This window comes from Amblyomma maculatum, chromosome 1 (assembly GCF_055883805.1).
Source record: "Amblyomma maculatum isolate TAMU_Amacu chromosome 1, ASM5588380v1, whole genome shotgun sequence".
Taxonomy (NCBI): Eukaryota; Metazoa; Arthropoda; class Arachnida; order Ixodida; family Ixodidae; genus Amblyomma; species Amblyomma maculatum.
In genome coordinates, this window is record NC_139344.1 from 353,519,293 (window position 1) to 353,545,519 (window position 26,227).

General features: G+C 44.4%; 1 protein-coding gene and 1 long non-coding RNA gene across 2 annotated transcripts in view; one reads left to right on the forward strand and one right to left on the reverse strand.

The window, feature by feature from the left end:
• The first annotated feature begins 2,486 nt into the window (after window positions 1-2,486).
• On the forward strand, window positions 2,487-21,318 carry LOC146207811 (cytochrome P450 2M1-like). The gene is made up of 9 exons (XM_084590502.1): window positions 2,487-2,652; window positions 6,798-6,977; window positions 8,322-8,419; window positions 11,741-11,892; window positions 15,152-15,360; window positions 16,429-16,554; window positions 17,052-17,156; window positions 19,514-19,645; window positions 20,966-21,318. Exons 1-9 carry the CDS (start codon window positions 2,490-2,492, stop codon window positions 21,316-21,318), a joined length of 1,518 nt encoding a protein of 505 aa, XP_084446628.1. The 5' UTR covers window positions 2,487-2,489.
• Window positions 21,319-24,653: 3,335 nt separating this feature from the next.
• The window catches only part of LOC146207812 (uncharacterized), a 32,936-nt gene continuing 31,362 nt past the window's right edge, over window positions 24,654-26,227 (reverse strand). The window contains exon 3 of the long non-coding RNA XR_014704268.1: window positions 24,654-24,922. This is a non-coding gene — a long non-coding RNA (uncharacterized LOC146207812). The remainder of the gene's footprint in view (window positions 24,923-26,227) is intronic.

Consider the following 26,227-nt stretch of genomic DNA (forward strand, 5'->3'; position numbering starts at 1 on the left):
GGCACGAAAGACCGTTCTCGTAAGTGCTTTTCTATTAATTATGAAGCCTGTAATTATCAACTCGTAGTGGAAAAGGCAGAGGAACAACGCAGCACGGCCGCCAGTTATCACGTTAACCTGTTTCGGAAATCATATCTCGTTCGAATATGACCTCATGCGCATGGAGACGGTGCTTGAACAAAACTGATCCCGAAAAAAAGATACCTAAATATCGATAATGAGTATTTACAACGCCAAGACACATAATGCGAAAGAACTAAACCTGGCGTCTGGGAAGTGAAAATTTAATAATAAAACGGCAAAACCTAGTTTTATTGGTCTGCGGCACCTTCGAGTGGTCGATACAATTGGTTTTCAGTACGCTAGCATAAAGGTTTTCCCTCAGACGAAAAGACACGGTCAGTCTGTGCGACAACAGCTGTTTCGCTTCAAATAATGAAATGGACCGAAACAAACTTCACGGGTATGTGCGGGTTTCTAGCCCATGCCAACACGAACAGATCAGCTTCGATTACTGCACTAGACGACAGTTTTTTAGTTTTTTATTTATTTACTAGCATTAGACCATATTCCATCGCTGCAGATTACAAATGGCCTGCAACTTGCCCAGCGTTCTGTTTTATTTGCGAAAATAGCAATTGGTAACTCCGAACGTGGTAACTCTGAACGGCGCTGCCGTATGGGTTGTTTATTACACATTCGCGATTATGACTGCGATAATTCATCGCTCCGGCAGCGGTGCACCATACTTCGCTGCACTGTTTTTTCACCTTGCCGTTAATTCCGTGTACTGCCTTGCTACTATGCTAATGTTTTTCCGGTATTCCATTTTGACGCGTGTTGGGTTTCGCTGTGCAATTTTTTTCCCTGTGATGATTTGTCATTGCATTGTTTCTTTTGTGCTGTTGTGTCATCTGCCGGTGTTTCGTGTCCATAACTCATCGTATTCATTGCGCACTGTCTTGAAGCGAGCATTGCTTACAGGCAAACAATGTCGAGCAGTAAACCCAGCTGCACACGTGTCAACAATTTCTATGTCGCCAATTTCACATTGTTAACTGTACCGCTAACGCTAACTACAATTCTGCTATTGTCACAATCGTCACTTATCTCCTGGCTCAGAAGCAGCAAATATATTGCAGATCCAGGGTAGAATGACAGAACACAGACAAGTTGCAGAAACTTTGACTGAGGCTTCCCCTCAGCAGTTGTTCAGTGCTCTTTCATAAAATATATTGCAGCGCAAAACTTGAAGCACATGCTAGGGCAGGAACGTAATTTCTGGAACTCAGCGTAAAAATGACAACATTTAATCCACCAGTATTTCCTACATTCTGGCTTTTTTACTCGTGATGAACTCAATCTTTCAGTATGAGGAACTTTTATCAGATAAAAAGGATTGGACGCGAACATTGTACTAGTATGTGCAGTCCCAAATATGAACTGAGAACTGCAGCTTTCTGCATATTCTAACTGAAAAAAAAAAAAAACAACTGATTCTTTGTGCTTGGCATATATTTTTTTTTCGCAACACAAAGTACTTGAACTTTCTGGCAGTGTAAGCAATGAAACGCGCCTTCTTTCATCCTGCCACGTAGCAGATACTAACTGGTACGAGCGATGACGAAATTAAATGAAATTTTGCCCGATTAGACGTTATGCTGTGCACTGTTGTAATATTGGCATGTTTATTCAGCGAGGGGAGAATCAATGGTAGTTATTAGTAGTCATATGTGCACAAAAACTCTTATATGAGGGCAAATGAGGCGGTTGGTAAAGACGCAAAATGTTTTGTAAAAGTGACCTGATACCCTCTGTTATCCACGTTAACCATTCGGATATCAAGCGTGCCTTCAGCCTTGTCGGATGTCGGACCGTAATGAGTGACCTGATACCCTCTGCTATCCACATTAACCATTCGGATATCAAGCGTGCCTTCAGCCTTGTCGGATGTCGGACCGTAAAGCCGCGCTTCTAACAGGTGCGGAACGAAAGAGGGACGTATACTTTGCAGCGGGCAACAAAAGAGACTCGCTGCATGCCGCATTGGCGCTGCAGGAAGTCTTTTTTTCATGTCAGAACAGAAATACAACCTGTGCTGCTTGTATGGGTTTTTTAACCTCATTCCAGCTTTCACAAGCCCCGCAAAAAGCTTGCGCGAGCGCACTGTGCTAAGAATTGGTCTGCTCATAAAACGCAGAAAACGTTACAGGCTTAAGTTCAGAACAAGAACTTGCAGCAGCATTGCCGAAGGTTCGCACAAGTGGGCGTGGTCACGGCAGGATTAGTCGCTCCTTAAACCAAGTGAGTTAAGTAGTGGCTCCGAAAGCAACACTGGCATTTTACGTTTACATTGGAATGCCCATCCCAACGCCAAAATCCCTTTCCAGTTAATGCTGTCAAGAATCGATACTGTGGTAAATTAACGGTATGTATAACTTAATAACACACAAAAAGCAAATGAAGCTCTTGAAATTACAGGAGCAACTATGGCCATTCAACTCGAGCAGTTGGTCTCCCATCTGTGGGACTGGCGATGGATCACCACAGCGCTGGTTTTTGTCATGACATACTTGGTCGGCAGCTTCTACTACAAGGTGTCCAGATATCCCAGGGGGCCATTTCCGTTGCCGCTGTTCGGTAACCTGCTCGGTAAGAAGATTTAGGCTAAGCGATAAACGCAAAGTGATTGTTCGTCATGATGATGCCTGCTATATCTACCGTCTGAGGCCGAATGAAGTTTAAAATGTCTAAAAAAAAACAACATAATGCGTGTTATGTGTCGTTCTTCGAGTTCAGTTTTGAGCATCACGGCAGAAAAGAGCGAAGACGGCCGCTAGAGTTAAAGTTCGAAAGGCTCCTCCAATTTATTTTATATCTTTATAAATTGCAATCCCATACGGGATTTTGGCAGGGTGGGATACAGTATGATGCCCAGTAATGTAGGCAAAAAGGAGACAACATAATAAGGATGCAGAGTTCAATAAAAAGCAAAAACTGAAACAAAATAAATCGTGGCAAACAGCAACATTGTAATGATTATCCAAACGTTGCAGATCGAGGCTTGCGCAAACAGGTTTAGAGGCGGCAGTAAGAAATCTAGTGTCTAGATTATTCCATTTAGTAATAGTCCTAGGCAAGAATATTTGCAGCAATTGTGAGCGCAATAAGGGGCTATTGTTAGGGCGTGTCTTTGCTTTGTGGCGTATGCTATAAAAAAAAAAAGAAATTATATGTGAAATGTCTACTTTATACTTACCTTTGATTAACTGAAATAAAACATTTAGGCGCAATGCTCTTTTCTTCGGTAGGGGTAGAAAATGTATTTCGCTCTTCCTGTGTTTCTTGAAAGGTCTAATTAAATAAGCACTGGGGGCAAATTGAGAAACAATCGGTGAATGAATTACTATTCATAATACGCACAAGGATGACCCAGTGTACGGCGGAACTGAAGCAGACGATTTGGGCCGAGGTGTCCGCTTTACCTACGCATTTAGCTCCTGTGCTTGTGAGGACGCCGTGATTGTTGCTGCTGTCTCCTCAAGCTCGTGGCGTCTACCGCAGGCACGGAGAGAATATCTTCCGTGCAGCTTCACAATAAATAAGGCGGTAGCGGTCCCTGCTACTCCTCTGTTAAACATGGCGTCCCTTCAAATATGTATGTAGAGCGAACTGCACATGCGAAAAGAAGAGTAAATATGGAACAATATTTGTATCTCCAGTGATATTAACGCCCATAACTTTGTCTTTGGGAGAAAGAAGCATGGATTGGCGAGAGCGTAAACTTGTAGACATCATTGACAATTAGAATCTGTGTGCTTCGAATGATGGAAGCCCCACTCTCTAGCGACGCCGGCTTCATTCATAGCTATAGACGTGACTTTATGTTCATGCGATGCCGTAATGAAACGGTCAAAGGCATCCGACTGCACGATAAATGACCCTTACGTAGTTTATGTGTTTTAAGCTGACTTCCACGTTCCTGGTTGCAAAATCAGCGATGTTGCCATCTGCGACAAATACATGCTGAAGCCAGTATGTATTGTGGGTGATATTGCGGTAAAATGCTTTCCAGTAAGATAAGAGCAACTACGGCGGTATAGTTACTCCGCCATTTTGTGACCAATTAAAGCTAAGAAATGTTTGTTCAGCGGCAGAAGGGTGGAGGTTGCGAACTAGTTTGTAAGGTTTAACATCCCAAACTGACTCAGGCTATGAGAGACGCTGTAGAGGAGAGCTACGGAATAATCTCGACCGCCTGGATTTCTTTGACGTGCACTGACATCACAGCGCATGGGCGCCTTGCTTTTCACCTCCATCGAAAAGCGGCCGGCGCGGCCGGGATCGAGCGTTGGAAATCTTGAGGAAAAAGGATGGCGGAACCTAGAAAACGGCCTTCAGTTGGCTGAATCCTGCCATTCGATGACACACGAGCAGACTATGCAGATGGCAACAGGCTTTCTTTCGTTGCAGCTTGGCTGTATCCTCACCGATGACGAATTTAGACAAATCATTAAAGTGCTGTGGAACCTCTCCCTTTGAAGTCTTTTGATGAGTCATGCACTAGTTCGCACTTATCGCACTATACTGAGCAAGGCTCTTGTTTGAATTTCAGAATTTTTCAGGTGAATAAACTGCTGTTCCGAATTGCAAAGTATATTATGTATGGGACTGTCCCAGAAAACTTAGATGAGAATGCTAAACTAATCAATGCAGAAATCTGTCCTCTTTTTGCTTTAGTACTTATCACAAGAAATTTTTTTTCGAATAAATTCAAACTCCCTCAGGATAGACCTACAGTGTTTCGCAGGAATGAACGTTTTAAACCACCAAGGGTGTACACTAGTTACAGAAAAAGGTGTCGTGCCTATTCTGTTCCCTATCACTTTAATAGATTGCCAAATGAAATTGTACAGTTGACGTCTCTTGCTTAAGTTAAGCGAGAAGCACAAAAATGATTGTTTACTAATTCTACACAGCATGCTACGTGAAAGTGTTTTTTTTTTTTGCCATGTACTATATCGTATGATGTACCTTTGGTTTATTATTGTTCATTTTGGCGTGGAGCACGCGCCCGTCGATTGCCGTGGCCCGCCCACAAGCGCTCCTGCGCTTCTGCGGGCACGAGAATGCAATCTGTATTTATGAATGGTAATAAAATCATGTATGTATGTATGTATGTATGTATGTATGTATGTATGTATGTATGTATGTATGTATGTATGTATGTATGTATGTATGTATGTATGTATGTATGTATGTATGTATGTATGTATGTATGTATGTATGTATGTATGTATGTATGTATGTATGTATGTATGTATGTATGTATGTATGTATGTATGTATGTATGTATGTATGTATGTATGTATGTATGTATGTATGTATGTATGTATGTATGTATGTATGTATGTAAGACCTGTCTCTAGGCTGGCCAAGTTCCAGTTTGACCTTGGATAAGCTTGAAGGTCAGGTTGACGGGAAAAGAAAACGATCAAAAGCAAGCCTCAGTGGGCTAGCCAAGTGTTTCAACACGAGGACTTGCCTTCGTACAGGCCCAGACGACTTATAGTTTCTGGACCCAAAGACAAGCCATGTCGAAACGTTGGCTACTTCCTCACTGAGTCTTCCAGTCAACACTTGTACATTTTGCTTTGTGTTCTGTCAATACTATAGACAGTTTATCTGTACTTTTGCAGCGTTATCATGGTAGAGCTTCGGAACTGCTGACCGTCTGTGATGATACCAAGTAGGTTATTATTGATGGCTCAGGGTATTCACCTCAGCAGCCGCTACAATAGTCGTAACCTGCTCTTTAGCTAAAGCCAAGCTGCATAAGCAAACTAGCGCATTGTTCGTTACCACACTGGGTAAGTATTTTAAATTTAGCGGACGAAGACTTATAATTTTGTGGTTCAGAGTTTTTAGGTCAAGTTTTATTGGCAGTGTGCAAGTCAGGACACCAGTCATATCAGGTTGAAAATTTCTCCTGCGGTGAAAATTTTAAACCCTTTCTTGTCGTAGAAAAGTCAGATTTACTTTCCACGTCCTTTATAGTTTAGTTTACTATCTATATTAAATGGCTCTGTAGTGATGGTCTCATGTGGCGAGTTCCAAATTTAAGCGATTGCCTTTTTCTTCTTTATGTTCAGATCTGTAAGAAAATAGCATTACCAACCTTAAGGCATTAAGAATTTACTCTCCCTTCTTGAGTATGTACGCCCCGGTATTAGAGTTAAGTACGCAACACCTCGAAACTCGTCTCGCACCATTTACCAAATTAGGAAGTGTCATTAGAGGGCTGCTTTGAAGAAATCGAGTAAGAAGGCTGAGCAGACCAGAGATATCAGCTTTCCATAAATATAGTGTGCCAATATTGTGTTCGTATTCCGTGCGATGAGAATACTTTAAAAGAAATATATTTCGCACTGTCTCTTGAAGACAGCGCAAAAAAGAGACGGGGACAACACAGATGTAGACAGGACAGGCGTTGTCCCCGTCTCTTTTTTGCGCTATGTCTTCAAGAAACTGCTACCAACTAGCCCAAACCAATCATCTGGTGCATTTCGCACTGTATTTTTGACCAGACACTTTGGGTCTCAAACTCATTTCCGGCACTCACCTTATAATCGCTCAAGCCGAGGGCCCCACGCTTGGACCAAAAAGCAAGCTGGCGTCTTTTCTACACGAGGTTTCACTTATGAGCAAACAATACCATTCTAGTCTGTAACCTTGCGTGCTTTCGCCCGCACAAGTAGTGAGCGTAGCTTGAACACTATGCCTGTTGCGGAACGCAGCAATACGGAAGGCCAAGGATCTTCACACTGCAGCGAATGAGTGGTCCAAGACGTACGGTGACGTCTTTACTCTCTGGATGTCGCACTCTCCACTGGTGTTCCTCAACAGCAACAAGGCCATCCGAGAGGCGTTCCTCGATCGAAAGCACGACTTTTCCGGACGAATTCCGACAACAATGGGTGAGTAAAGGAATAAGCCAGTTTGATCAGACATGCGTGGGCTCATGAGTGCACAGTCGTTCACAGACCTATCAGGAGCCCTATGCAGCGCGAAAAGGTTGTAATAAGAGCTATTAACGGGCGTTGTACCTAGCCTGCGTGCGTACTCCTGGTAATAAACAAAAACAAAAACAACGCTGAACCACTGCACAGGAAACAAGCACAAAGTCGTTTCACGTGTCTCGTGTAGACTAAGAGCAAACATATCTACGTGTAGAGAACCGACTAGACTTGTCCAGAAGAGCCGAAAGGAAGCTCTAAAATGTGTTTACAGCGCCTGACTTTATTCCCTGGACTTCGAGGTCATTTGGTCGATAAATCTTCGAGCGTGGACGCGATCTGCATTTGCGGCCCCTAGCTTTGGCTGGATTAATTGGTGCATGAACAATCATTGAATATATGAGCTTGAACACGACAAAGCGTGCCGCGCTGTATCATCGCGCAGCCTGGCAAGCGCCGGCAGTGAGTTCGCGCGCGAGATATCCGCGGATAAAACTGTTAAACGAGCGGATGCACTCCCTGCCATCAGTGTGGTCTGTTAGATACTCTGCTGTGCCAGCTATCTACAACACGTAGCCGCAACAGCTCGAAAAAGGCGCACGCATATCAATGCTACATCCCGAGCGTGTAGCGTGTAGAAGGGAGCGGTAAAGCGCAGCTCTTACGCTCCTCTTCGTCGACTGGGCCGCGTCGCCGTCGGCGCTGCCGGTGCAACCGAGTGAAAGAGTGTAGAGGATGGGAGAAAGAGGAGCTACGAGCTTTGCCAGCGCCGTTGTTATCATTTATCGCCGTGTGTTGCAGACAGCGAGCTTGAGCTGGAAGGGAGTGAATCCGTTTGTCTAACAGCCCTAGCCACGTATAGCTTGCACGCGAAGCCACTGTCAGCGCACGCTATAGGCTTCGATGATTGTACAGAGCAGCCCGCTTTGCCGTGTTCACGCTCATAAATTTTATGACTGTACATGGCCTGAATGGTTTCCTGTCGTGTAAATAATTGTTTAACACATGCGTCAGCTTTCGGCAAGAAATTTTGAAGATAAAGCTGCCAATTCAGAGCGACTCCTGATCTACTGGTAGCAAGCGGGATATGTATAGGGTAGCCCCGAATATCGGTTCGATATATGTGTCGCATCGACCAATGTTGTCAATATGGTTGTACTGTGGATTTATCGTCATACTTCGTTGTCTCTCTGAACACTACGCCGTAGCAGCAATGGATTGCAGTGCTTTGTTTCGCGTAAACAGAATGAGCTGGTGGGCTCGTGCTAACATATTAGAAAATAAGGCTTCACTGCCACTTTCCAGGAGATATTATAAATCAAGGAGACCATGACATCTTCTTCGAAGACTACACTCCACGATGGAAGGCACTTCGAAAGGTTCTTCTACTAGCTGTGAGGCAAGTAATCCCTGACAATCTCTTCCCCTTCTATTGCACTCGTCGTACGCATCTAATATTTTACATCAAGTAATCCACGAGGCTTGAAATAACTTCGCTTTCGCGGTTCTTTGATTTTGAGTTGGCAGCTGCAGCTTCAGTATGCCTCCCCATGACCATGAGCAAGTCAATTATAACGTAGGCGAACCTAAACAAAAGGGCCATAGGTGACCATATCGGCAGTCTTCATCATCATCAGCAGCAGCAGCCTGACTATACCCACTGCAGGGCGAAGGCCTCTCCCATATTTCTCCAATTATCCCGGTTCTGTGCTAGCTGCATCCACTTGACCCCTGCGAACTTCTTAACCTCATCCGCTCACCTAACTTTCTGCCACCCCCTGCTACGCTTTCCTTCTCTTGGAATCCAGTTTTTTACCCTAAGCGACCATCGGTTATCCTCTCTTCGCAATGCATGTCCTGCCCAAGCCCATTTCTTCTTCTTAATTTCCACTCGAATGTCATCAACTTGAGTTATTTCTCTGACCCACTCTGCACGCTTCCTAGCTCTTAATGTTATCCCTACCATTTTTCTTTCCATAGCCCTATGAGTTATCCTTAACATAAGTAGAATCCTCTTGGTTAGCCTCCACGTTTCCGCCCATAGGTGAGTACAGGTAAGATACAACTGTTATATACTTTCCTCTTGAGCGATACCGGTAAGCTACTAGTCATAATCTGAGAGTGCATGCCAAATGCGCTCCATCCCAATCTTATTCTTCTTGTTATTTCCTTTTCATGGTCCGGACCTGCGGTCACCACCTGTCCTAAGTAGAGTAGACATATTCGCCTACTACTCCCAGTGCTTAGCTACCTAACGTAAACTGCTGTTCCTTCCCGAGGCTGTTGAACATTACCTTAGTCTTCTGCATATTGATTTTTAAGCCTACCTTTCTACTTTTCCTGCCTAGGTCATCAATCATTATTTACAGTTCATCCCCCGAGTTACTTAACAAGGCAATGTACTCCGCAAATCGCAGATTACTGAGGTATTCTCCATCTACCCTTATCTCTAACTGCTCCCATTCCAAGTCTCTGAATACTTCCTCTAAGCAAGCTGTGAATAGTACTGGGGAGATCGTGTCTCCTTGCCTAACACCTGTCTTTATGGTTATTTTGTTGCTTTCTTTATGCAGAACTATGGTTGCTGTGCAGCCACTATATATATCTTCCAGCACTTTCACGTACGGCTCGTCTACCCCCTGATTTCGCAACGCCTGCATCACCGCCGAAGTTTCAACTGAGTCAAATGTTTATTCGTAATTAATGAATGGTATATATAAGGGCTGGTTATATTCCGAGCATTTTTCTATCCCCTGGTTGATGGTCTCGATATGATCGATAGTAGATTATCGTTTCCGAAAACCTGCTTGATCCTTTGCTTTATTGCAGTCTAAGGTTGCCCTGATTCTTTTAGCGATTACCTTAGTAAATACCTTATACGTAACAGATAGTAAGCTGATTGGTCTGTAATTTGTAAGGTCCTTAGAGACATTATCCTCATTCTTATGAATGAGGATAATGTTTGCATTCTTCCATGGTTCCGGTACCGTCGATGACACCAGGCACTGTGCATAGAGGGTGGCCAGTTTTTCTAGAACGATATCCCCCCCCCCCCCCCCCCCCCGTCTTTTAACATATACTTGACCCCGTCCTTCGTCACTGGTGGAACGTCTGACTATTTTTCCCTACCGCTAATCTCATTTAGGTCCTGGCTACTTTGGCTGCTGTAGAGATCTGTATAGAACTCCTCGGCTATTTTGACTATATTCGTGATGACGTTTCCCGCCTTGTCCCTTATCGCATACATCTGGTTTTTGCCTATGCCCAATGTTTTCTTTACCGTTTTAAGGCTTCCCTCGTTCTTTACAGCATGCTCAATTTTCTCCATGTTATACTTCCTTATATCGGCCACCTTACGCTTATTGATCAGCTTTGATATCTCGGCCAATTCTATCTGGTCTGTTGGATTGGAAGCTTTCATACTCTGGCGTTTCTTAATCAAATCTTTCGTCTCCTTAGACAGCTTACTGGTATCCACTCTAACTATCATACCGCCTACTTCTACAGCGCACTCAGTAATGATATCTCTGAAATTATTGTTCATTTCTTCTAGGGTAATGTCGCTATCCTCGGTTAGAGCTGAATATCTATTCTGTAGCGAGATCCTGAACTCTTCCGCCCTCCTCCTCACCGCTAATTCAATGATGGGTTTCTTTTCTTACTAATCTGTTGCGCTCCTTCTTCAGATTTAGGCTAATTCTGGACCTAACCATCCTGTGGTCACTGCATCGCACTTTCCCGATTACCTCTACATCTTGCATAATGGCGGGGGTTGAACACAGCATGAAGTCAATTTCATTTTTATTCTCCCCGTTAGGACTTTTCCATCTCCGTCGGCAGTGCTGGGTGCAAAAAAGAAAAATAAGACTGAGTGAGAAATCCAAGCGATATCATTCATCCCAATATATATTCTACACAAAGTCACTTATGTGGCTGTACGGTTTCCCCCACCAATTGCGAGAAAGAACTGCGAAGCTGGGGAACCATGTCCGCGAGGACAATGTCCTTAGGTGCGTGTAAACAAAAGAAGAAAAAACATGAAAATTCTCCTTTAAGTACGTATCAACCAGAATTCAGTACTTGTTAAAGCTCCGGAATGCTAATGGCAGGTAACTGAGATATGTCTCAGAGTGACAGAGTGATTTGCGTGTAGTGGAACTGTCACTTAACGTGGAACATGCATATGTGCAAGTATGCATGTTACGTTATGTGCATGTTTGGAAGCATTGTATAATGTTTTGGTTGCGGCACCTGAAAAAAAGTGAGAGTCCTTATCTACGGTGCAATATAGAAAAATTCTTTTGTAACTTTGGCTGTCGCTAACATGCACGGTCTGGAAATGTTTTCCTATTTTATTATTTGCATGTAGTAGAGCTAGCGCATGTCTCATAATTTAAAAAGTACATATACTTACTAGCGAAGACAAAAGGTGCAAGCTAGGCTCAGGGTGCCTTTACCGTTCTTCTTAAGCACCAAACCAGCATTTTCTATACTTACCCTTTTACGAGGCAAGACGTGAATATTACTGAAACGAAATGCGTATCATAGAGGTCTCCCGAAGACTGACCGTTGTGCTTATTCATGAGGCCTAACCATTCAACTTATGACAATGATCTGACAGCTGCTCTTTTTTTTAGAAGCGCTCCTATCGTTACGGTTCCATACCGTGCGTCGATTCGCATAAATATACGTAGGCTAAAATTGGTTCACATCGACGCAGGAAGTACGCCGTCAGCGAAGCCGTGGAGAAACTGAGCACGGAGGTAGTCGACACCTGCGTGGAATCCTTGCAGTACGGCTCACAGCTTGTTGATTCCAGGAAACTCATTTTCCACATTTTATACACGCTCATGGGAGTTTCTGTCTACGGTACAAGGTAACAACCATTTTTATAAGACACTACCAGTGTGGGAAAACTGCACATTGTTGGTCAAGCGTGTCTCGACATTATGCGAAAATAGGCTCTTTTAAAGGACCGCTGTATTTCTATGCTTTCTACGAGCACACGAAACAAGTTCGGAGATTTGGTCGGAAGGACTTGGTAGGTGAACGCATGGGCGACCGTAGGCATGTCGCAGTAATGCTTTTCTGAGAGATTTAAGGAAAGATTGGCCGTGATCTATTGAGGATCTGACAGGGGCAAATGAATGAGGCTCCTTCGACACACTTGTTGAATGAGGCTCCTTCGTCACACTTGTTTTCTTCCGTGTAACGCTTTAGCAGCACGTATTCATTCAGGATTCTGGAACACGTTTGAGTCGACTTTTCGATATTTCAAGGCCCTGCTGTGCAAGTGTTGACGAGAGGGCTTTAAGCTTCCATTTCGCGAAAAAAAAAAATGTTTTTAATGTTTTTCCTGTGGTCGCACCAAGTAGTTAAAGCTGCCATAAATATCTAATGGGCTCTGTATTTAAAAATAATTGCAAATAATATATGGAATACTGTGATATATATGTTTATGAACATATTAATATAGATGGTGTAAGCTTCTGATATGTCAAATATTTTGCTTCGGAAGTCTGTTCTGCGCTCACAGCAATTAAGAATACCATACAAAAGCAACGAAGTATGTTTTTATATATTTCGCTGTTAGATGACATTGTAATATTACTTGCGTAAAGGTTTCCCTATTAGCTGGTCACACTGTGCACTCGTTCATTTGCTCCAGGTATATTTCACTAAACTTGACTGAGATTCACGCTTGTATTTTTGCTTATGTATAGCGCCCTTTCCTACAGCATTCCCAAGTGAGATTAACAGTAAGTTATAACCAAGCAGATAACTTTGACGCAACTGTAGAATATTGAAAGGTGGTTTTATGGTTTTTACGTATTGCTAGAAATGGCCTACGCTCCCGTTGCGTACCAATATTTTGCTTCTGAAGTTAGGCCCGCACTCACAATGAGTAATTAAGACCACCACAGAAATCAATGGGCGCGTTTTTTGGAAATTGATAGCAAAAAAACTAGCAACCTAGCGCGAAAGAATGTGTAGGCAGTGTGCAGCATGTGAAAAAACTGCGTTCAGAAACTCTCCGAGAAAATGTCCAACATTTCAGAGTATGATTTTCTGACGGGTAATAAATAACGTGGTGTTATACAACACATGCCTCAATTTCACATCTTCGATTTTTGTAAGGCAGAAGACCTGAAGGTTTCTACAGAACAGTTTCAGTATATTAAGCTTCAAAACGCTGATTGTACTTGCACTAATGCGTTTTGCTGCCTGAAACCGAGAGGAGGACAATTATTTGTCCATTATTGTGTTGAGAAGTGCGCCAATGGCATAATCTTGTGACATGGGGAGGATGGGATGCAGCTTGGCTTTGCGCAGCTATAATAATGAAATTAGTTGCGAGCGAGAGTTCTCTGAAAAGGCTTTCTGAGATTCTTGTGTAGACTTGAAGATCGAGTCCGACTGCGCCAGCGATGGCGCGTTTGATGCCGAATCCATTTGAGGCAACTACAGTGACTACGCGCGTTCGTGTGTACAATCGTGTGTATGCAAAGGGCGACACAACAGATATACATGGTACATCTATTACAGTGACTACAGGAGCTTAGCACTGCCATATATTATTTGCGTGCGTTCATAACTTCATAAAACCACCATGACACAAACACCGTGTCAATACCTCTGCAGCTTAACAGGTCGAAGCATGCAGCCAAAACACACGCGTTCTGGCAGTCAATTAACATTTTCGTGGAAGCCTACCTGCGATATTATATGCCTTTCCACCATGACATTTGATGCTTGCACAAGCTCTCTGCAACGAAAGCAGCTATAATTTTTTTTTCTATTGCGGATATAGCTAAGTACTTAACGACAATAGCGCTCATTACAGATATGGCGTCCCATATCCCAAACGGCGTCATGGTTACGTGGGCATTTTTCCAAGAGAAATGCCTGATTGTACGAGTAATAGCTTTTAAATTACACATTGTTCACTATGACTTATACCATGCATGTATGTCGAGGTGTTGTAGACTGTGTTAAAATTACTTTTGAGGGAAAAGTTATCTTTTGTGACGTCGACGGCATATGCCCAGGCTTTATTGAGGGAAACGTTCCAGCCGCCGGCGAGGACATTGACGAAGTGATATCGAAACTCGGGAGTAAGGAAATAAAGACTTCAGAGATATATTTCTTGCACGCGTATGTATATATAGGCATTCATCGGAGTCTTACTGATACTACACGACAAAGACAGCACAATGTTTGCGTTACGGGCTTTTGCAGTCCGCACCTCACTATCAGTGGTCGCTTGATGTAGAGCGCAGTGGTCCACTTCCCCTTCGCACTTATATCTGCCCCCTCGTATGCCCCTCCTCAGTGAGTGTTGAGAAGCTGATGAGAACAGAATTTCCCATGGAACTTCGTATAAACAGCTAGCGGTGCAATAAAAAATTAAGGCGCATGAACTGTGCGTATGCGAATTGCCATGCATTAGACTGAAGCCTGGGGGCGTCAGTATCAAAAGTCTTGAGACACCATGCAGAATAATGCCCGAAATGGGATCAGGAAAAGCGCAGCTAGTTATCAAGCGATAAATGGCAGCGGCAGTATGTATGTTGGGGTATGGCGATGACGTTTGACGAAGCGCTTTTGAATCGGGAAAAAAAGTGTTGTAAGACAGCTTTTAGGTAAACTTTTCACATGCAATGGGCACGGCTTAGCTTGCGCTGCTATTGCTTCTGCTTCCGCGAGATGAAGACAACCGCCATGAAATCATTTGCTCGGTTTAGGAGCGGGTTAAGAGTGTGCAGTTTTATCTTCCTCAAGGAGGGACTTAATGTTGACTCCATTGGCGACATCTGTCAGTTGCCAATGTTCCGCTGTCAAAAGAAATTTTATGTGAAGAGGATATATTATTGCCTATAGGACTGTGTGTGGGACCGAACAGCGTTCTTGCATTTATATAATCTATGCGCACCTCACCCCGCACACAGTCTGTCCCAGGAAGCACTGCGAAATGTGTCCTCACTATGTATATACACAGCATAGGTGTCCCAAGAAGGTTATGACCAATGAAAATGACCTGGAGCTGTCTTTAGCTAAGTGCAGCCATTTTGGCTTTCCACATGCATTATAAGATGGGCCGAAAATTTCGTTGCTTGATAGCATTAATTACGCAGGCTTGACGGAGACAACGAGGAGATCCGCCAGTTTGAGGAAAACAACGAAGCGTTTCGAACACTTGCTCCTAATGGCCTCCCGAGTGATACAGCGCCTTGGCTTGCGATTCTGTACCGTGGGACCGAAAAGAAGGTCGCCTCGCTTCTACGGGACAGCCGAGACATCATTTGTCGGCTGTTTGCAAAGGCTGAAGACACTTATATTTCAGGTAAGATCAGAAATTCAAGCCCTTACATGACCATTATATAGGGCATGCAGGCCTTCTTCCAGCTTTGTTATGCTATAAAAACAAAAATATCCCTGGGCTCTAGAAATTTCTGTGTATAATCTGTAAACTTTGAGGGTATACACTTAGTCGATAGACGCACATATGGGAGCAGTACGCGTCGATTCGACGGCACGGCTCTGCTTAAGGACAGACTCAGACACGCGCGGCCGTTCATGAGATGAGTAGTAAAACGTCGTCGTATCTATCCCTGTTTTTCATACATGCCGGCAGCTAACTTGGGCTCGACTACCAGAGTTGCTCGAACCCGTGCGTGTAAAAATAAAATAAGATCACACCTGTTTACTCGCAGTAAACACACACACACGCACGCACGCACGCACGCACGCACGCACGCACACACACACACACACACACACACACACACACACACACACACACACACGCACGCACGCACGCACGCACACGCACACACACACACACACACACACACACACACACACACACACACACACACACACACACACACACACACACACACACACACACACACACACACACACACACACACACACACACACACACACACACACACACACACACACACAGATAGAAAATGCATTGCTGAATATAAATATCCAAAGTAGACTATATTATACTGTCAAAACTACAGCGTAAACTGTAGGGTGGTCGCAAAGAAAGATATGTATAGCAGTCCTTCGGGAAAATGTTTTGCAAACTATGTGCAGCCGCCTGAGCTACACGACCGGTCTTTTTCTTGAAGCTCCGCAGGATCTGGCCGACGTTGGGTTCGCATGATGTTTAGGAATCGACTCCAGTCTGCTCACATATTGCGTGCAGCTGCGATACTGCTCTTTTTTAGACTGCTGCTTCGAATGCAAAGCAGTTCTCTGGTAACATCAATAGGAATACAACGACTGCTTGGAGAAACCTGCAAATCGGCTTGCATTAAACGCTGATATTTAGGCATTCAATTTACCTGTCACTGATGATATCAAGCTTGCACATTTTTTTTTATTTATTCTTTAGGGCAGTCTGACAACTTCACGCATGCCATTCTTGCCGCACGAGAAGAAGCCATTCGGGAAGAGAAAGAAGACGCCGAGTATCTGACCAGAGGCAATTTGATTCTGCTTGTCAGAAACACCTTTATCGGTATGTGTGAACTCCACTGAATGCTGTTTATCTTCTAATTTTTTATTTATGGGCCGTTAATTATCCAATTTTCATCTCTGCTGCTGATTTTTCTTTGGTCCTGAGGCTATCGTACACCATGGTCCTAAGAATTAGGTCAGAAATGGGACAACAATGCTAATAGCGCTTATACAAAAAACCAGTTTCTTGCTGTCCGAATTGGAAATAGTGATTATTAAAAGCGCAGCATCCAACAATACCGCATGCGCATTTTATTTTTTACTTGCAACGTTAGCTGTTAGCCAAAAAACAATACGAAAAATAACCGTCCACACAAGTGAAGATGTGTAACGGTGGTTTGGTCAGAGGAGCTTGTGAGCCGTACCACTAAGCTATTGAGGATACACAAATTTTGTCTTACAGTTTCGGCATATCTCTCTCATATCCACTGTTAAAACACGTATGCAAGTCCCCTTTGCCACTATCGCAGTTATTCACCAAACATCATTACATTACAGGTGGTACAGATACCTCTGCCGGAATACTCCAATGGCTGTTTCTAAGGATGGCTAAAGAGCCAAAAATCCAAGAGAAGATTCAAAAGGAAATCGAAGACAATATCGGCAAGCACAGTCGCTATTTGAAGTCATGCCCTAATTGTGCTATCCAACGTGTTTAATATTTAAAATTAAGTTTGAAACCACGTAACCCGTAGGAATACTGTGCCAATCGGAAAACTGCCACCTTGTCTTAGAATATTTCGTGAATCAGTTGTGATCAGAACTTTCCAGAACCATTGTCCAGCTCAGCAAAAGAAAAACGAGAGCTAGCATGCCCTCCGATAGTAAGCTTGGTTTATTCTTTATAGGGCTTAGCGTCCCAAAGTGGTATCGGCTATGATGGACGCCGTAATGAACGCTCCGTAAAGTTCGATGGGAATTGTACATTACGCGGGTGCCTTGCGTCTTGCTACCGTGCAAATGCGGCAGCCATTACCAGAATCGAACGTGCGTCCTTAGATCGACACTTCCAGCAGTCGGGCTGCCCTAACCACTGAGCCACCGCGGAGAGGCCGCTCCAAGATGATGGTGGTAGTATTAATAGTAAAACATTTCTTGTTGACCACGAACCGACGGTCTATTATATCTACTGACTGGGGGACAAGTCGATGCTGTTCTTCAGCCCTAAGCGTCTCGAACCACGTGTTAAGGGAAATTGAAAGTGACTACAGGAACCCAGCCGCTGATCTGCCGAGGAGCTGAAAAAGCAATGAGGTCGGTCAGCATATGAAGTGAAGCAGTCAGGACAGGGAAGATCGGATGAGCCCGATCACTTGCTACAGAGAAGGTGCGAAGGGGTGATGAGCAAAGGGGTTATGAGTTATTTGGAGGTACAGAGAAAGCAAGCCTCTTACAAGAGTGAATGATGGATGTGAGGTGGGAAGAGGCACTTGTCCACATAGAGCTGCAGGTACACCTCCTGGATGGGACGGCGCAGAGAGTCTCACGCCACCCTTCGAGGGCTTGGATTCAGAGTTAAAGTTACGAGTTTCACTGCTCACCTGACGCTCCAGATCATTGTCGTCAGCTCCTTGTTACGCGGGGGCCCAGAGAAGCAAAATGGTGAGAGGCTGCAGTGGAGTGACCATTCCAATTCAACCCTTTCTTGTGAAGAAAGGGGCAAGGTATGTTTCGTTATGGGAAGGGAGATGGTAGTGAGGGGAGGCGTCGTGCAGTGGCGAGTACCTCGAAGGGTTATACATCTGGAGGGTCGCGGTATGGGCCGTTGCTTTGTCGTTTCAGGCGTGAGGAAAAGGCGGTTGGTACAGGAGCCACGAAGAATAAATTTGTGGAGTCCCTTCTCTGGGCAGCGGAGAGAGAGTGTGTTATACTTCTATACCAGATCATAAAGATTGGCTCGCTAGAATTACGACCTGCGTTCGGTATTTCGCGCTTGTTTCTATTTGTCTGGTTTTCATCAGAAGCATGCCTCTGACAGGTGGTAGTTCTCAGATGACATGACCGGGCACTGACTCACTGCTGGGTTTTATGACCTTACGAGACCACGTGTCATGGTAGAAGTGACAGGTGGCAGCGGCCGGCTTGGGCAACACAATCGAGGTGAGAATAGAAACCACTAAAATTCTTGCATACTGATTCATACACGCTACTCCGGGGCCACACAGGCACGTTCGTACAGTTTGGTTAAAGCGGCGATTTACATTCATTTCAGATGATCTTTCATAAATCCTGGTAAACTACGACTTGTGACATGACACCGGAACAGAAGTGAAAATTGAAGCGCTATCATTCCTAATCCCCGCATTTGGTCTGACTACGACAAATCACCGGCCATCCTTTTTTTGCGACCCTGTAATTTAGAAAAACGCCACCGAACTCCTTGGGCGGGTGTTTGAGTCGGCGAAATTCTTTATTGCATCATGAATCCTCTTAGCCAGCCATGTACGGGCTGGAACTATTCTTTTAGTCTCAGTCCTCCACTTTTCAACAGCGAGCGATGATTATTGTTGTTATCATGAAGAGCAATTCATATGAAAGGAAGGTGGTTTGTGGGGTTTAACGTCCCAAAGCGACTCAGGCTATGAGAGACGCCGTAATGAGAACTACGGAAATTTCGACCACCTGGGGTTCTTTATCGTGCACTGACATCGCAAAGCACACGGACGCCACTCCGTTTCGCCTCCATCGAAACGCAGCCGCTGAGGTCGGGATTCGATCCCGCTTCCTTGGGCACAGTAGTCGAGCGCCTTAACCGCTGCGCCACCTCGGCGGGGCATATAAAAGGGAGAGGAAGATCCGAGGATTGCTTCTAATGTTCGTTTGGTGAAAGCAAACAATTCCTATTATTTACCCTTGTTTAGAAATGCACAAATCACATCACACTGAAAGGAAAAGTGTTATAAACTTGTAAAACATCTGTTAAGAATGAATTTGGAAGTTATGTTTACGCGTTTTTCTAGGAAGCACTGCTCCAGTGTATGAAGACCGAGCCAAGCTGCCTTACACGGTTGCCTGCCTGATGGAGACTCTTCGCTGCCACCCTATATCTCCGCTAGGGTTGCCCCACAAGACGTCTGCGGACACGAAAGTTGGTGAGCATGTACCAGATTCATATAACTGAAACCGAAAAAAATAACAGCCCGCCCCTTCTCTCTCTCCGACAATGACAGTGGGACAGTTGCATTATTGTTAAGATAAAGGGCCTTCTTAATTTCATGAGATAAGACTGGCCAGGAAGGCAGATATTGCCCACTATAGAAAAAACTATAAAAAATGTTTGCTGTCACAACCGAATTTCTGTGCGGTTTTTGAAAGTGAACCTGCGTGCCAACAGATATTTCTGCAGTTACATCAAAGTTTTGTGTTGTTACAGTATAAACGTACCACAGAGCTACAGACTACAGAAATGTACTACAGGGAAAGACTAAAGAAAAGCAAAAAAGACTGACATTAGAACAGTAGTAATAGTACGGAATATTCTTTGGTATTTTGTCGCAGTTTTGCAGTTTTTCAGCTGGGTTGCAGATGAAGCCACCCATGCATGCGCGCGTGCTCATGTAGAGCTTGATAACCAGCTGTTTCTAAATCAGTGCGCCTTGAATGTCCTCTTTACAACATGAAACGAGAGCACGCCTGTGCAGCCTGGGCTCTCAGTTCATCCAGCAAAGGTCAGAGTTTAGACACCTGGGTATTGACATCAAATCCCGGTGGAACTTGTCACGCAGAGGAAGGAATCACAAGTGACTCAGGATCTGACATTTTTAAGGCAAACAGTCAGGTTTTAAATTTATAATAATTCTATATTTAGACTAGTTAGCGAAATGAATTAAAATGTATTCACTGATCATTTTCCAGGCTGCTGGTTTTCCTATAAGATATAAGGGAAGACACTATACTTCAAATGAGCCTGGTTATCTTGAGTAAAATGGTACGTTGAGCGAGTTGGTACATAATTAAGCAACAAACAGCGCAACAACGGAGACAAGAGAGTAGAAAGAAGAAGGAACCAGCGCTGAGAGCAACTGCAGATTTTATTAAAAAGAACAGAAATATATACTACATTCACAACCAAGAGCATGCATGGGCAGAACTAACAGCACTGATACCTGAAAACGCGAAACTGAACAATCAAGACACCGCAGTTCACAGTACGCTATAAGTACCCGTCGCCGCATTTAGAGCGCAGCTCTCCGGCGCCCGTACCTGCGTTTCGCGTCGTCGTCGCCGTCGACGGTGCAGCTCCGCAGCCGGTGCAGCGCGCGCTCCTGCCGCCCTTCGCAGCTGATATTTAAGGGTCAGAAGAAAAAACTTAAACTGAAATCGTTACTAGGGAGCTGCGTAAGGAAAACACTCTCAGCAAGCATTCATGGCAGCATGAACTCTAAAGGGTATACTCGTGTGCTTATCTCCAGGTGATGTACGTATACCCAAGGACACGGGCATCATGTTCAACATATACGGCGTGAACCACGACCCAGAAATCTGGGATGACCCTCAGCAGTTTCGGCCCGAGCGTTTCCTTGACCCGATGACAGGAAAGCTGAGCCAGGACGCCAAGCAAGTGCTCACTTTCAGCACGGGCCCCCGCACTTGCCCCGGAGAAAAGCTGGCGCACGTGGACATGTTCTACGTCCTCGTGCGACTCATGCAAAGGTTGAGCTGCAGCGCTCCGGGGAAGCCCTCGGACGTGAACGTGGATGACATCGCTTCAAAGCTCCTCATGTTGCCCGTGAAGCAGAACATCATTCTCACCAGAAAGAAGTAAAAGATCTCAACAAATTTCATATTCATGTCAAAAAAAAAAAAAAAAGCTGAGCTTTTCTTGTCCATACGAGGCGAAAGGTTTCCATGTGTGCCATATTAAAACTAAAAGGGTACACTTAGGCCTCTCTACGTGTGGTAATGCGAAAGCACCCAGGGCTGCCTTGCGTTTGCTTTGATTCCTTCCTAGGTGGTTTCGGTTGGCTTGTTATAAGAATTCTGGGTTGGATTCGTGGCTGACTTGGATAACTAATGTGGCTAGCCATTATGGAAAGTTATTAAGGTATGATAGCACATTAAACATGACTGGATTCGGCACTGGCTTGTTACGTGAATTCTGTATAAGATTCTCGTCTGTGAGTTGGATTCAAGTTATGATTAATGTGGCTAGTCATTATGCAGTGACATTAAGGGCAAGTAATCATGACTCAATGCGGTATTTCGGCTTTTATGGCGTATGGGAATTGTGCTGGATTGGCTGTGGATCTGTCTCGTCGGACGCACGCCGCTGATGATGCTATTGCTTTAACATATTTGATGTTTATGGCATCCTGCTCGCATCCTTCGAGTCGGCAATAAAGTGTTTAAACATCATCTCAGCGTCGTCACTTTCGTTAGAAAAAAAAAAAAAAAAAAAACATCCCGGGTCGTAACACCCTGACCTAGCCTATCAAGCAACATGTTGCGCCAAGTTGCGTTACTAAGAAACTCTGAGGTAGGTGCAGGCACACGGTAACGCGAAGAACACTGTGAAGTATTATAGCCTCCAGTAGCAGTGGTTCCTGGCGTATTCATAGAATACAAAGGGTTTGATAGATAGATGTATTTATTGAAAGGAAAGGCAGAGAGGTTGGCCGGAATAATTCAAATCTGGCCTGCTACTCTGCACTGCGGAAGGGAAAGGAGAGAAGAAAGATCATGATGGGTGACGATGTGGGAGAAGGCATATTAAATATATATACAGGCACAGTAGCTTGCCTTACAAGCGCGCATCAAGCCCGCTGGTGCACACACACACACACAAAAACGGCAAAGAGCACGCACTGCTTGGACACCCTTCCCCTTGTCCTGCCAAGCGCCCAGCAACATTTCCTCCTAGAGAGGCCTCCTGTCCAAATGCTTCAAGGCAGCGGCAAGCACACTTCTTTCGCACGCATACACTGGGCACACCAATGATATATGGTCCACAGTCTCTAGGATGCCACAGGTTGAACGTTCCGGTGAGTTCCCCTGTCCAATTAAATGTAAGTACTTGCGCGTGAAAGCCATGTTTAAACGAAGTCTATGTAGCAAGCATGCCTGATGAAGCGGAATATCAAGCGGAACATAAAATTTCAATCTTCAATCGAGCCTTTTTAGACGAATGTGTCGGGCGTCTGGCTGGGCCCAGTAAGCTGCTGTAGCATTCTTCATACAACTCTTAAGAAGACACGTCGTATCCGCTCTTGAAAAAGGCACAGCTGCTTGGAGGCCATTGCTGAGTGCGCTTTTCGCTTCAACATCGGCCTGTTCATTCCCATGGAGCCCGCAGTGGCTCCATACAAAGGGGCTTGAAACTGGGGTATTCGCTCAGTGCAAGGTGTGGTACCTATGAAGGCCGTTCGAATGACAGGCGCAACTGGGTCTAACGACTGATGAGTCGAGGTTGGAACGACTTGTCCCATGAATGACAAAGAGGTGCAGATTGTGGGAGACGGTGCAGATTTTGGGAGAACCGGCGAGCCAAGACTACGGCCACTGATCGCAGTGGATGGCACCAAGAAGTACAGTAAATATGCGTCGAAACGACACCACCAATTTGGCATTGACAACCGTAACGCTGAAATAACCAGGTGCGATGTTGACACGTATAGACCGATACGGGGCGCAAGGAAACGTTGCATTCTATTGCTTGTTTTTCCCCCTCTCTGTAAGAGGGGCCCGTGAACAGGATATTGGTGGCGCAGAATTCGGATTTTGGCAGGCCAATGGTGGTCGCTGGGGTCACTGCTGTTTGTATGTTTTAACTGTTTGGTTGAAAATTTTGCTTGCATGTATGCGTTGGGATAGCGTGGTAATCTTCAATAAAGTTGAGTGTGTTAGGCAGCAAGCAACCAAACAGGATGATACTTCCTGCAATGGGCTTCTATTCAAGTGTGGACTGGGTTCCGAGACATTAAAATAGAACTCGAGGGTTCTGAGCTATGGCTTAACGCATCATCTTCGGCTGGGCCGAGCTAGCCAGATCTAGATTTTGCATTGCCTTGCCGTATATACTGCACAGTTTTGTGTATACACATCAGTTAATCTCTAAGCCCTCATCTAGTGTCGTCTTCTATTATCATCATCGTCTGTCAAAATGAGAGCTGTAATTTGAAACATTTGCACACAGATTTAAGGCCATAGGGGCGTGGAAAGCGAGAATGGTGCATTTTCGCTGAATATCAGAAAAGTGCAGTTCTTCAGAAAACATTTCGCAGAATTGTGCGACATTCTCCGTCTTGCCTTATTCTAATCCGTAGGCTTCGGTCCAATTGAAGACTTCCAGCCTTTGAAGATTTCCAAGCATATGAAAGCGGCCCAAACGAGCGTGCTATTGGTCTCTAGCAGTACACTGTACTAATTATAAAATTATTTAGTATATTTAGGCAAGTTAGAAAACTAAATAAAGCAGCTTTTAGTACTGTCCGCCTCTGCTGTTGTACCTGACCGCTTAACGGCATTTAATTGCTTTTTTACTCGAACCATACTTAATGACCCTTCGCGGTACACAAATTCCAGCCCTCTTATTTGTGTCGCTCACCAGAAAAGTCACCAAGCGTTCAAATACATCAGTATGTGTATATTTGCATGCAGCTGATGCAGTGTTTCAAGGACCGTGATAAAAAAAATGAAATCAAAACCATTTATAACAGGCATTTCCTGCGGAGACAGGGACTAAAGGCAAATATTGTTACGGGGTGGTAAGCCGATAAACAAAAAGAACAGGGAACAAAAAGACGACGTCCAATGACCATGAGACGATTTAATGAATCACGGTGGGCATAGCGCAAGCACTGTTATTGTTGACTAAATAGCATATGGCACATACCCACATAGGGGCATCGACCAATAAATAGGCAGCTTTGAAGTATGCTTACATGTCAGAAAATACACAATAAAAGTTACAATACTGCAGGTGACAAAAAGAAAATAAATATACTTTGTATCTATGGGCTTAAACAGAAATCACATGCCGAGATAAAATTAGCCGGCAACTTTAGCCGCACTGCAAGTATTTAGTGAACACCAACGGAGCATTGCTCAGTGCGTACAACATAAAAAAAAAGAAACGAAACTAACTGAAGGATCTCTGTGTTGTTTAAAGAGCAATTTTCATTTTATTTCATTATTTTTTTTGCAGTTTTTCAGTGCGCTAGCATTACGATCCCAGCTCCAACATTTTGACAAGGCCAGTTTGTTTTGAGCGGTCCTCCTCACTGGCATGCTTACATTGCAGGTGGTATTTGGCAGGTGACGTAGCGGGGCTTTTACTTGCTCGCTGTTTGAGTGACGCCACGGGACCGCATGTCTGGCTTTAAAGGCAGATGCTTGTAACTTGAAAAACAGTTTTGACATGGAAATCTAATCTGTCGGGAACAATGCATTCCGAGTCACAGACTGCGCAGGCACATTGCTACTATTTGGTGGCCGCGCGGAGTTTCATATCGACGTCGACAGATGCTTCACGCATTGTGGTAGATTGACTGTATTGTGATAAATAAATATGTACGACGTGAAACTGAAGTTGAAATCAATTTGGTAGGGTACCGAATTCGCATTTGAACTAACCCTGCTATTTGGCTGTCGTTTGGGCCAATGCTAATAATCGCTGCTGGAACTTCTGCAGCTAGATAATCTTTATCGAAACATGGGGCGGGGGGCAGTCAAACACAGCAGCAAATGTCACTGAGAAAGCAACAAGTTTAACAGTCACGTGCATAAAGTTTCAGAAATCAAATGAGTGCTTCATTAGTTAATAGCCTTTGCATTCTCCTTGAGTGTTATGCCTACATGCTTAAATTTTATCATACACTCTCACGAAAGGTTTCCTCTATTACGTAAGGTCGCATTCGAAATGTACAAGTTTAAATAAATTTTCATTTCTGGTTTTTACACGCAGAGAACAAATTTGTCCTGTGACGGGAGAGGTTGCTTCCTGAAACCAAGGAAGTTGTACGGGGAGAGAAATGACATGTGTTAGCGAAGCTGTGACGACAATTTTTTTGCTGCTTTTAACGAGACTGCGCCCGGATAGGACTGCGCGAAATGGCGCCCAAGCTAGTCGTTTATTTCCGTCGCACTGCCACATCATTCTCTTCAGCTCTCTAAGCACGCCCTGCTGCCTTTTCCGCTCCAGTACTTGAGACGGAGCGCGCAGTGCGGGGCGGTCACGGGTGTCACGGATGGCATGTCGGGTTCGATATGGCTAGCTAATGTTGGTACGCTACGGTTGAATTGTTATCTCAACAGCAACTGTAAACACGCCATCTGTGGGAGCGAAAATTTCCTTGTGCTTCACTAGTTGCCATAGCGACTGTGTCGCCATACCATTTTTCGAGTCAGCGGCGAGTGGGATAACAGCGCGCACAACAGACGCTGCCATGGCAATACCTCTTCCCCCATATCGCCTTCCAGATTCATATGCTTGTTCGTCATGCCCATCGAATCATCATGTGGCCCCGAATTTCTGCTCTTTCGCACGAAAGCTTTGACGCAACCGTTTCTGTGCAGCGTTCAGAATGGTGTCATATCATTTGACGTCCTATTTAGCATCCATCTGCTAGTGAAGATGGAGGTTAGCTCGCGATAAAGAATCGAACTGATGACATATGTCCCTGTAACTAAATGCCGTTAAATTAGGAAGTGTAGCACACTGCCGGCCTCCCTGCTAA

Coding starts and splice junctions, on each gene's coding strand:
- LOC146207811 (XM_084590502.1), top strand. CDS start 2,490: ATGGCCATTCAACTCGAGCAGTTGGTCTCCCATCTGTGGGACTGGCGA. Junction 11,893..15,151: donor GTTTCTGTCTACGGTACAAG/GTAACAACCATT, acceptor TTAATTACGCAG/GCTTGACGGAGACAACGAGG. Junction 19,646..20,965: donor GTCTGCGGACACGAAAGTTG/GTGAGCATGTAC, acceptor GCTTATCTCCAG/GTGATGTACGTATACCCAAG.